This window comes from Mirounga leonina, unplaced genomic scaffold (genome assembly GCF_011800145.1).
Source record: "Mirounga leonina isolate KUSES-001 unplaced genomic scaffold, KU_Mleo_1.0 Mir_94, whole genome shotgun sequence".
Taxonomy (NCBI): domain Eukaryota; kingdom Metazoa; phylum Chordata; class Mammalia; order Carnivora; family Phocidae; genus Mirounga; species Mirounga leonina.
The window spans coordinates 20,819,659-20,832,218 of NW_023270855.1; the positions used below are offsets into that span (position 1 = coordinate 20,819,659).

The following is a 12,560-nucleotide window of genomic DNA, read 5'->3' on the forward strand; positions in this document are numbered from 1 at the left end:
GGGGAGTTGAATGTTGTCTACAACCAATAGTCCATTGGACAGCAAATGTTAATATTCTCTGTTAATTTTCCTGGATTTGGTTAGGAGGGGGAAAATCTTTGAATGGAAGACTTGGCTGGTGGACTCTATCTCCCACAATTTATTCCTTCATTTTCACATTCTCTTTCTCCTCTTTCTTCCCCCCTTTCTTGCTTTCCCTTTTCCTTCTTTTCTCTCTCTCTCTCTCTCTCTCTTTCCTCCTCCACCTCCTCCTCCTCCCTCTCACCCCCAAAAGCTTTAGCTAGGCACATGGCCACTCATCTAGACATCTAGAGATTCATTTACCAGTAGCCCTTGGCCAGGTGTGACCATATGAATAAGTTCCTAGCAATGGAATGTGAACGGAAGTCCTCTGCCTCACTTGCTTAAAAGAAGTGCCCTCAACTTCCTCCCCAACAGGGAGATGCAACAATGAATCTGGCCACTTTGGGCCCAGAGAGTGGAAGGCACTTGGGGAAGAGAGTAGAGCTGACCCACTAGCCAGGTCACTGGATGATGTCCTGAAACAGTCATCCAGAACCCAGAGAAATAAGCCACTCTTATTTTGGGTCTCTGTAAAACACCTCTGCCCTAACCAGTATAAATGGAGTATTCTTTTTTAAAAGTACATTGTTTTGTTGTACTTTATACTTGATTCTGTGATCTTAAAAGCACTGTTTCTGTGTTTTCCTTTAGTGACTGTCCTGCAGAGAGTGGAATCAACCCCCTACCCAAAATTGATTTGCATTTGGGGACTGATGATGGCACACCCCCAAAGGATATGGCAAGGTTTATTACTCATATCATGGGATTTTTCTGGCGAGAGTAAAACAGGTGCAAGTCAGTCCAGGTGGCAGTAGGCAGGCTGTTTGGTTGGTTTTAGCTTTGTGGCCAAGAGGCAGGGCCAACATGAGAATTCCTACCTGCTGGGGCTGGATAGTCCAGCTGCAGGGCAAAGAATAAAGGGGAATGTGAGTCTTGAGAGCGGTCAGTGTTCAAACATCCAAATTGGGGTTTTCCTCTTCATCACAGTCCTGAAATAATATCTTAACGAGAACCTGATAACCAAATGGAAGAGGAATCTTCAAATCCGAAATAGTTAAACTTACTTAGGTACTTTGGTCATGAGAATATTAATATTCCAAACCAAAGAATACGTGTAAATACATTTCTTGCTGCCACTGTTCTAAACTCAAATATGTCATCTATCCATGGATTAAGAAATTTTGGAGACAGGGAATGTCACTGAGGTCCATTACAACTGTAAATTTTCTTAGGATGTTTAAGTGAATTTTAATCTTACCAAAAGGTGCTAGGTAAAAACTTTAAATGACAAACTTTCAGTGAACAAAGCTGTTTTTTTGAGTAGTAAAGTAATATGCCATTAGCGGAAGACTAATTATGCCTTTTTATAATTGTGTTCCTTTCAATAGAGGCAGGTTATTAAATATATATCTAAAGGTGTTTAATTCTAATATCTTTATAAAACTTATAAGGTAACTTAGAAATTAAAAAAAAATCTTTTGTCAGACCACATGTCACCATACTCATAAAGGATTAGAACAATTATGCAAATCAAATTCTAGAAATAGCTCTGGGTATCCCATAATTCCTCAAGATAGATATGCTAATTAAATGGCTCGTGACTGTGGGTTGAAAGAATTACACACTGTACAGTTTCACTCTTTATGTCACTCTGCCGAATGAATACCTGTGACAGGTTCCTCCCTATCTCCTCTCCTTCTTCCTCTTCTACCAAGCACACTGCCATGCAAATTGGTCAGTGCTCAGGAAATACATGGGGGAAATATATGGAGGAATAAAAGGGGAAAAAATAAATATGTTACATGAAAAAGACAAGGAAAATTTTCACTGCCTCATGCATTTTACATTTCATGATCTCTAGAGAATATTCTAATAAGGCATGTATTAAGTCAGCATTGAAACTTTAATAATTTTTCAAAGCCTTTTGAAATTGCAGCACATCTGTATTTCAAGAAAATGAAACCGTTTATTGCACTCTCCAGGTTCCAACTCAGGTCCTAACCAAAAAACAGTGTGTGCTTCTCAGATATCAGAGCCTGGCCGAAAATAAGATTTCCCATCCTAGAAAGCTTCCCAGACTGGCATAATTCAGGTAATAGAAATGAATCGGGGAAATTTTAAAACATACACTTAACCAACAATTTACATGTTCTCCACCTAGCGTAGACTGGCCACTTAAATCTTAATTTATAAATGACTAAATTATTCCTCCTAGAAGCCAAATAATAATAGCTTTAATGTACCTGTCTCCCTAATGTTACCGAGAAGTAAGAGAATTGCATTTATGCCTTAACATTGCAACTTAAAATAGTTTTGCATGTTTTCACTGTGTTATTTGAGGTGACTTCAAGACTCGGGACTTGTAGACATAAATTTCAAGCTGTTTCTTTATTTGAAATAACTACAACTAGGACAGAGTGAGTTAAACACCTAGTAAGTCTCTCCCCCTCCCTTTTCCTTGACCAAAAGCACAAAATACCCTTTTCTGTAGGGTAAACCTGCTGCTTCTAATTCTTCTTTTGGGAGGGAAGTGAAATGGTCTTCTTAAAGACTACCTGTTTGATTTCTATTAAGTTCTGACTCTTCTAATTAATAATGTCTTTGCTGGCTCTCCTTGAGGCAAGATTTTGTGTAATGAACTTCCTCCATTAAAATGACCACATTCTTTACTGACCCTTGAATATTCAGAGAGAAGTGGAACAGAAAGTGCTGAGGAGATAATTGGGTGGTTTTATTTCACTTAGAGTGATTTACTTTATTTTTTTTTAAGATTTTACTTATTAAATTGAGACAGAGAGCACAAGCTCGATCCCAGGACCCTGAGATCATGACCTGAGCCAAAGGCAGATGCTTAACTGACTGAGCCACCCAGGTGCCCCTAGAGGGATTTACTTTAAAAATGGACACCAGGGGGCGCCTGGGTGGCTCAGATGGTTAAGCGTCTGCCTTCGGCTCAGGTCATGATCTCAGGGTCCTGGGATAGAGTCCCGCATCGGGCTCCCTGCTCCTTGGGAACCTGCTTCTCACTCTGCCTCTCTCTCTCTCTCATGAATAAATAAATAAAATCTTTAAAAAAAAAATGGACACCAGAGTGGGGAAGATGTGGGAGTCAGAAGGTAACATAAGAACCTGAGAGGAGGGGGAAGATGGAAACTGGACAATTTTTGTTCCAGTCTTCTGGTCTTTCCTGCTTTCTTCACTTGGGTAACCAGAGATAGAATGCCTAGGGCCTGTCTCAGGCAATTGATTATGATGTCTGATCTCCTCATTATACCCAAACTATCTAGATCTCGCTTTTGGCATATATTATGTTCTGCCTTGATTTGTGGTTTGGGGCATGTTTGCCAGGTTTCTCCACTTAGCTTCCTAACTCATTAGCAAGAGAACCATACCCCCTGTGTCCTCCCGCACTGCCCAACACAGAAACTAGCTTATTAGCTTACAATACCTATTGATTACTGTAGATGGATTCATTCAAGTAGTTTTCCATTTTCTTGTAACTAGACTTATGAAATCAAAATCTTAAACATACACTGATCAAAACCAGCCTAGTAATAGGTATCTTTTTAATCTTCCAAATTTATTTCATTCTAAGAAATCAAGTCAAATTTACTTTTTCCAGAGGCAGGTTAATTTAACAGTTAACAGCAGGTTGAATGACCCAATAGTTGGAAAGAGTGAATTAAATAAGTCTAATTTTTTTAACTTTGTAAATACAGTTCCGGGATATCTAGCATACCTGTCAAAGGAGTGGAGGGAATTGAATATTTTAATTAAATATTTTAATATGTTGCAGTTAATTGTTACTTCAAAAAGCCACAATATTAGTGCCTGAATCACTGAATATTAGTGCCTGAAGCAATAGTAGTTTTTATTTCAAGACCAGAAGTCTATAGATATGAGGTTGCTTGTTTGGTTAAGCAGCTCAACAATGTTAAAAATAGATGCCTGCTTTTTTTTTTTTTATCCTTCTGCTCTGCTACTTTCACTGTGTTGACGGTATCTTTTCTCATGGTTGCAAGATGGATGCTGTGGCTCCAAGCATCTAATCCTCACCAAAAGCATCCCAAAAGAAAGGAAGGTGTGTGTGTCTGTCGGGGGGGGGGGGGGAAACACAAGAGCTTTATTTATGGGCTGGGTTGGACCCCAAAAGTCTTGCCTAACTAAGTTGGACAAAAGGCATAAAGAACCCCTTGGACTCAGATCAATTTTGCTTTAACTTCCATTCACTCCAGATGCAGCTAAATAATAGTGCAACAGTGGTCTAGAATGTGGATGGGTAGAGAAGGTTTCCCATTACCTCCTTTACCCCTCATGGAGGGGATCCTGAAACTCAGTGGTCTTGGCAGGTGACAAAGAATGACACATCTGCAAGAGAATGGTATTCTGCATCCACTACATTTTATAACCTCAGCCACCTCAGTGCAAAGACAACTCAAAATGCCAGTAAGACAATACATTTGCTACTCAACCCACCATGGCACTCAGATCTAATGTGTGGGTTTGGAGACTTGAAAATTTTGTAGGGTCTGCCCTAGAATGATCTCCCCCTCTGCGGAGGCTAGTTCACCCCTTATGTCTAGGAATTCATCCCTTACATCTGAAGGCTTAGTAGTAATTGAGTTGGGGAAGGAGGGAGTGAGGACTTTGGACACAAGGAACAATACATGTAAAGCCATGTTAGTATGACACAGTATGATCTGGCAGTGATGGAGTGGCTGGAAGACAGGGCCTGGGAAAGGAATGGGAAGAGGTGAGACCTAAGGGAGCTGGGAGCCATGGGCACACAGGAGGATTCATGCAGGTAAACACAATGTGCCAGGAGAGCCCAGAAGAGGGGTGGCTGGGCCAAGAAGGGCTTGCACAGAAGTCTTGGATCTGGGGCCAGCACAAACCTAATGGTCAGCCAGGGCCCAGAGGTATGGATGTACAGGCAAGTTATGCCTCTGCCATCCCACTTCTTAAATATTGTGAGTATTGCCTCTACTCGGAAGGGGTTGGTGAAGGATTCCCAGACAGAGAAGGGGACATGGGCTTTCCAAGGAGAGCTTATACAAAGGTCATCGGAGAAGAAAGAGATGGAAATGCACAGAGAGGATGAGGCCAGGGGCATGGAGGGTCCAGACGATGAAAGGCTTTCTCTGGCAGGCAAAGAAGTTTGCGCTCCATCCTGTAGGCCTTAGAAAGACCAAAATGGAAAGACCCGATCCTGCCCATCCAATCATCCCCCTGCAAAATGAACCCCTAAATCAGCCCTAGGACCCAGGATCCTTTTATCTCTTAGTGGTCCGGACGTTTGAGAAGGGAGGAGGTGGTGGTGAGACCAGACTTGGCAAAAATAATTGTGTCATGTTTTATTTCTCTTAAAAAGAGAAAGGAAGAAAGGAAAGGAAGGGAGGGGAGGATGGAGGAAGGGAATAAGAGAAGAGGAACAAAGAAAGAGAAGAAAAGGTCAAGGAAAGAAAAGGGCAGTGGAAACCAATATGGCAAAACTGACAAGATAATTGGGTGGTTACAGATAATGGATACAGAGATTTTTGTCATTATGGGTATTGATTTGTTACATGCTTTCCCACTTGAGATATTTCATTTTTTAAAAAAGGAACACAGGTGGAAATGTAAATAGATAATCCTTCTGCAAAGCTTTTAGACATAATGATATCAAAACACCTAAAAATTCTTATTTCTGACCCAATAGTTCCATGCCAGGACATGCTGATGAAGGTTTATATACAAGAAATCTATTTTCTATTGCTTCAAGTGCAGTGGCAACTTGTTTATCTCCGGGGGCGGGGAGGGGGAGCAGGGTGGAGATGTGCTAAATTAACTTCCCAAATAAACAAATGAGCTATTTTAATAGCAGTCTTCCCCAAAGACCTTGTACCTGTCCTGGTAAAATGAGTAGAGTATTCTGAAACACAACTAAACTTTTTCTTGGTGATGTTTTATTAATATAATTAGCAATCAAAGTACATGTTAATAGATTCATTGATCCAAAAAGCATTGAGGTGTGAGGGGCTTTTTGCCTCTACACACTATTCCCATAGACAGCTCATTTCTCTGTCTCTCTTTGTTCTTCTGTTCCCTTTACAGTTGGCTGTCATTTCTCATTACTCTTCACCTGAACTCTCATTAGAAATCATCCATCTAATCAGAATAAAACACAACAAAACCAAAACCAGATAACCGAGATTGTAGACATGGCATCTAAAGTAAATCTTATGTCTGAACACAAAGGCCTATTGGTACCTCTCCAGCCAACTGGTGCATTTCTTAAAGATGTTCTTTCTTGGGTCCAACCTCAGCCCCTCCTAATAAGAATCCCTGGATGCTGCAAGCACTTCATGTAATTCTAATGAATATTAAAATTTGAGAATCACTCGCTTATGGATTCTCCTATGAAAAAAATATCCATGAACTCAAAGCCATGTATATAGGGCCAACAGTTGGTTTCAACAGTCAGTCTGCTGTGTAAGGCTGGATGTGTTCAGGAGTCAGAGGACTTGGTCCCTGAGCCATGCTAGGTGCAAAATATTCTAAAAATCACATGGGCTTGGTGACTTCTATTTTTTTTTTTTTAACTTGGATCCCTAGGGTGGGTGGGGGGTTAGATAAGGTTTACTTCCCGGGCCTCTCTGTCTTCAGGTTAGCTGAGATTTTTGACAAGCGGCCCTTGGATAACTAACATCTATTTGGTCTCATGACCTGGGGAGAAATAGGGTAATATTTACTCATATTTTCCAAATATGAGACTGTCTTCACAGACTATCTTCTATAGACAAAATAATGCGTTTGTCAGAGATAAATTGGCCACACCCTCTTATTATGACTTAACCCTCTGGGACTGAACAGTTAATAGTTCATATTATGCTCAACTATAGTAAATTGCAATATATTTATTACACCCTTATTTTTATCAAAATGCTCACTCATATTTTGTATGTTCATAAAAAAAGTTATAAAAGCAGTACATACATCTACTGTTTCTTTCCTTTAAAGAGAAGATTTGTAGATTTTTATCTTGCATTTTAAGTTAACAAGACTCCAAATGTCTTAAATATGCTGATGGTCAACTAAGCTGAACAGGCATGCACTAAAAGGATAATGGAACATGAATACCATATTTAGAAGTGTCTTAGTACCAGTCACAGCCTCAAACAACAGCAACAAAAAAACCACTCCAGAATGAAAATACTGGTATATTTGTATAATGCAAAGAGAAATACAGATATAAATCCTCAAAACAGAAGGTACATTAATAAAAATGTAGCATTATAAGCAAAAAATATTATATAGTACTTGCAGAGTTTAGTCTTTCCATTTAAGATTACAATGTGTCTAACAAGTATTTAAAATTATGGTTGTCATTATTAATTTAAAATATCCATCAGATGAACAGCACAGCTTAACCTAGCAAACATTTTAAGGAAATGCTTTGTCTTGTAGAAGTAGAGTATCATTTTATTCCATTCATTTATGCCATGAACAAAAGAAGAACAATTTTCAAAGTGGAAATTAGCTTCATAAGACAGAATAAAACTGGGCTTCTCAAAGCACAAGCTGCTTCCATAAACGTCTTTTAATTGTTATTGGCAAAAAATACCTAAACAATTCTGATTCGTACTCTGCTTCTCAGAGCCTTCCCAATCCGTGAACCACAATCAGTACAAAAACATGCAATACTGTATTTTCTCCACACCATCACTAACCAAAACACTTTTACTCTTTTAAAAGTTACAATTTTACAGAAATGTTTCCACTCAAGATTGGTATAATACAGAGAGCAGTTGTTGCTGATGTATATTTTCTAGTTGTACAAAGTAAGGTAGGAAACAAATCTTGTTACTTGTTACTGCTTAAAAAACACTGCCTTGCTACTTTACCCTCCCATTTCTGCTCTTTAAATTCATTATCAACACGGAACAAAGTTTTCAACACTTTCAACGAACCAGGGCAGCGCAACTGACCCCCACGGCCAGCAATTCAGAGGGAACTTAAGACAATTTCCCCCCTTTCTCCTGCTTCCAACAGAAGACCCTCAAGAAATCAAACTTGTGAAGTCCCCCTAGGTTTCTCTACTTCACTGCAAAATGTAATGCCACTTGAGGTTGTCAAAAATAGCTTCTGTAGAAAACTGGCCATGGTCTTTAGGAAACGTTGCACGAAGAAAATTAGTTTAGCCTTTATTAAAAAAAGAAAAGAAAAGAAAAGGAACACATGGAATAAAAGACGTCAGTCAGTACCAGTACAAAGACTCCAAGGCCTATTGTCAGGATGAAAATATACTCAGTAGGACAAATGCACGGAGCTGGGGTGGGGCTGGAACATGGAAACCCATCCCTCCCCCCCCCCCCCCCCCCGGAAAAAGTAGTCTCTCTGTACAATCCAAGTGTTTATCCACTTTGAGAGTCATTCCGAAGGCAGCTTAGAAAATAAGGGAGCAGAAAGGGGGGGGACGACGTCACTGTCCGAGCCAAAGGGAAAGGTTGGGTGAGGCGTACGTGGCTGGCGAGCCCCTCATACGCCAATGCCTTTCAGGTCGCAGGGGAGGGAGGCCTGGGTGGTCTGGGGGCTCTGACAGCAGGGGAACTGGGCCCTGAAGCAGTCCCTCAGCTCCCTGTTGAAGAGGAAGCACACGACAGGGTTGATGCCGGCCTGGGCGAAGGTCAGCCACACGGAGGCCGTCAGGTAGGCCTGGGGGACGGCGCCGGGCCGCACCAAGACCCGCAGGTAACTGGCCACGACGTAGGGCCCCCAGAGCAGCAGGAAGAGCAGGGTGACGGCGTAGAACATCTTGCACAGCCTCTTCTCCGTCTTGAACTCCTCGAGCACCAGGAGGCGGCGCGCGCCGCGGCCGGGCCCCGCGGGCCGGATGCCCACGAGCGCTGGCGGCGTGGGCCCGCGGCCGAAGCCCGCCGTCCAGTTGGCGGCCGCCTGGCCGGTGGCGCCGGGGCCGTGGAAGGTCCAGTCGTGGCTGACGGCGGGCACGAGGCGCGCGGGCCGCATCTTGCGGCGGTCGTGGATGAAGAAGAGCAGGCGGAGGTAGACGAGGTGCGTGGCGCCCACGACCACCGCCAGCAGCAGCAGGAAGCCGAGCGCGCCGGGGGCGCCGTCGGGCCGCTGCTCCAGGGCGCACGGCGCGTCCTCGTCGTCGCCGCCGCCGCCGCCGCCGCCGTCCAGCACGGGCGGGAAGGCCGCGGCCAGCGCCAGCGCCCAGGCGGCGCACACCAGCATGGCGGCGCACGGCCAGCCGGCCAGGCGCTCGGCGTAGAAGCGGTGGTGCGCGATGGCCAGGTAGCGGGTGACGCCCACGCCGAGCAGCAGGAAGGCGGCGTGGAAGCAGAAGAGCGCGGCCAGGAAGGCGAGCAGCTTGCAGCCCAGCGCGCCCGGCGGCGCTCCCGCCGCGGCCGCCGCACGCCGCGCCGCCAGCATGACGGCCGGGAGGCAGGCGAGCGCGCGCAGCCCGTCGGCCAGGCACAGGTCGAGCAGCAGGTAGTACGGGGCGCGGTGCAGGCTGCGCTCCCGCACGATGAGCAGCGCGAACAGCACGTTGCCCGCCAGGCTCACGCACAGCAGCAGGCTGAGCGTGGCCAGCTTGAGGCCCAGGGCGGCCGCCTCGCCGCCGCCGCCGCCGCCCGGCTCGCTAGCGTTCGCCATCGCGGCCTCTCCAGGCCGTGCGCTCCGCTCCGGGGCCAATCCCGGCCTCGCCGCTCCCAGGCCGCCCGGCCCGGGTTCCGCCGCCGCGCGGGCCCTCGGGCGAGCTCCCGGCCGGCGGGGCTCAGCCCGCGCCCGGCTGGCCCCTCCCGGGCTCCCCGAGCCGCCGCCGAGCCGCCGCCGCCATCTCAGGAATGATGCGCGCAGGAGGCGACGGCCACTCCCTGCACCTTGGGCGCCGCGGGCTTCACTGCGGACAGGGCCGCGCCGCCGCCTGCAGCCCCCCGCATCCTCCTCCTTCTCCGCCTCCGCCGCCGCCGCCGCCGCCGCCGCCGCCGCCGCGCCTCTTGGCTCTGCCCCCCGCCGGGCCCGCCGCCGCAGCTGCCGCCGCCGCCGCCGCCGCCGCCGAGCCCCCTCCCCTTCACCGGAGCGCGCAGCGTGGCCGCCGCCGCCAGCCCCGCCGAGGCAGCCCGCGCCGCCGGGGCCGGGCTGGGCTGGGGGCGCCGCCGCGGCAGCCGCGGGGCCGGGAGGCGGCCGGGAGGGAGGCAGGGCCCAGGACGCAAGGTGGCGACAAGTCGCGTTTGGCCCCAGGTAACGGGGGTCCGGCGGCGGCGTCCGGCGCCCGCGCTGGGGTCACGGTGGCCGTGCGCAGGGGGAGGTGGCTAGGGATGGCAGGGTCGGGAGGCCTGGGGCGGCGGGGGCTGGCAGGCATCTGTGGGTTGAGCCTTCTGCCCGCAAGCTAATGATTAACAGTAGTGATCGTCACCATCGTAATCCTGTAACCGCCGATGTTCAGGTGAGCACTGATGTGGGTGGCAGTTTTCGGGGGAAGCTTTACAAGCATTATGTCCCTAACGTTCACAGTAACTCCAAAGTTGGTTGTATTCCTAACATACTTTATACCTGAGGGAGCGGAAGCTTGAGGCTCAAGGGAGTTGAGAGCCAGTGAAGTGGCCGAGCTGGGGTTCAAATTCCACTGGGTCTGATTTCCAGGGCTGGGCTCCCAGCGGCTCTGCAGCGTGCCCTGCTCTCGGCCTCACCTGTGGTCCCAGTGAAGACTTATGCCAGGGAACAGAAATTCAGCATTTTCTCTCAAGTGCACCCCGTGACACCTTTCTCCCAGGGAATCTCTTTCCTGGATGAGCCTGAAAGGGCGGCCCCTGTTCCCATCCTGAAACACACCAAATTCTCTCAAGGCTTTGCACGTGCCTTTCTTTCCCTCTGCCTGGTCCCGTCCCAGAGCAGGCTTCCCACCCTGTGGGCCATCCTTCTGACTAGTCCACCTCGTTCTGTATCACTGCCTGCTCATTTTCTTCATAGCACTTATCATTTATCGTTTCATAGTTTTATTTGTTTTTTAAAATTCTCTCCTTCCAACCAGTCTGTAAGCTCCATGAAGGCAAGTGACCATGTCTGTTTTGTTTTTTGTGGGGTTTTTTTTTTTGTTTTGTTTTGTTTGTTTTTGTTTTTGTACTATTGTATCCCAAATGCCTAGCATAGTAAAACCAGAATTGAGGAATATGTTGTTTCTTGGGTATACTCTTTTTTTTTTTCCTCTTACGCAGAACATTATTTATTGTCCACCTACCGTGTGCATGGCAGGCACTTTGATGGGCATTTCCAGGACAACATAAGATCATAGAAGGCCTTGACCATCAGGCTAAGGAGTCTAAACTTTAGTCTGTAGGCAGTGAGGTGACCTGAAGTACCCCAAGGAGAGTGACAATGTTAGAGCTGTGCTTCAGGAAGATTCTTCTGGCAGTAGTGCTTAATTAAGAGGAAGGACAGAGTAGAGCCTAGAAGTCTAGTCCAGAGTCTCAGACTTTAATGTGCACAGAAATCACTGGGATCCTGTTAAAATGCAGATTCTGACTCAGTAGGTCAGGGATGGAGCCAAAAATGTTGCATTTCTAACAAGTTCCTAGGTGACATTAATGCTATGGTCCTCACACCACACTGAGTAACAAGGATCTCGAGGACAATTTGGACCTTTTGTAAAAATTTAAGTGATGGCCAATGACAGTCTGTCTTAGGACCCCTAAAGGGGCCAGGGACAAATAGGTGGCTGACCATGTAGGTCTGCAAATATTTGTTGACAGAAAAGAGAAATAGATTTTGGAGGATATTTGGGGTAGGAATTGCATTTTGATAATTGTAGCCTAAATGTGAACGTGTGTTTATTTTCCTCATGAACAAGAAGCCCGGAGGTCGGAGGTCAGTGGTTGCTGGCATTGAGTTATTGGCTCAAGGACCGAATCTCTGAAAGTTTTTTAGCCCTCCCCTTATTATGCATAAGCTGCTGACACTCCAGCCATTGCGTCTGCATTCCAGGCAAAAACAAAGGAAAAGAAGTGAAGTACAAAAGTGTTCCTGCCATTTAAGTAGGCCCACTCTGAAGAGCTTTTTAGAAGTCCTCTGTTATAACAAACACATCATTGGCTACCACTAGCAGGAAGGGAGATTGGGAAATTGTTGTTGTTTTGTTTTTGAAAGCCAGACACATAGCCAAGAATGAGATCCTGCCTTGATGTGGACCTTAGCACTTGTGCTGCTTCTGCCCTGAGGAAGGCATGCCTTCTTAGAACGCACACAAAGTCACCAAATCTGGTTCCTTTCCGGTAATATTAATGGCAGCCTTTGTTTACTGAGTATTTGTTATGTGCCATGCACTATGCTGAATACCTGACATGTGTTACTTCATTTAATCATTGTAAGGGCCATATGTAGTAGGTACTGTGAGAGTCTTCAGTTTGCAGATGAGGCGGACAGGTTAAGTAATCTGTTCAGGCTTTCCCTACACATACATATGAGGGCTGGGATTGGAAGGCAGAGTCCGACTCAGA

The 12,560-nt window shown here is 46.3% G+C and overlaps 1 protein-coding gene across 1 annotated transcript; it reads right to left on the reverse strand.

The window, feature by feature from the left end:
* Positions 1–7,242: 7,242 nt before the first annotated feature.
* Positions 7,243–9,761, reverse strand: GPR27 (G protein-coupled receptor 27). Its single transcript, XM_034998716.1, has one exon. It carries the CDS (start codon positions 9,718–9,720, stop codon positions 8,581–8,583), a length of 1,140 nt encoding a protein of 379 aa, XP_034854607.1. The 5' UTR covers positions 9,721–9,761; the 3' UTR covers positions 7,243–8,580.
* Positions 9,762–12,560: the final 2,799 nt, after the last annotated feature.

What these genes read in the sequence shown, in the direction of transcription:
- GPR27 (XM_034998716.1), bottom strand. Translation starts at nt 9,720, where the DNA reads ATGGCGAACGCTAGCGAGCCGGGCGGCGGCGGCGGCGGCGAGGCGGCC.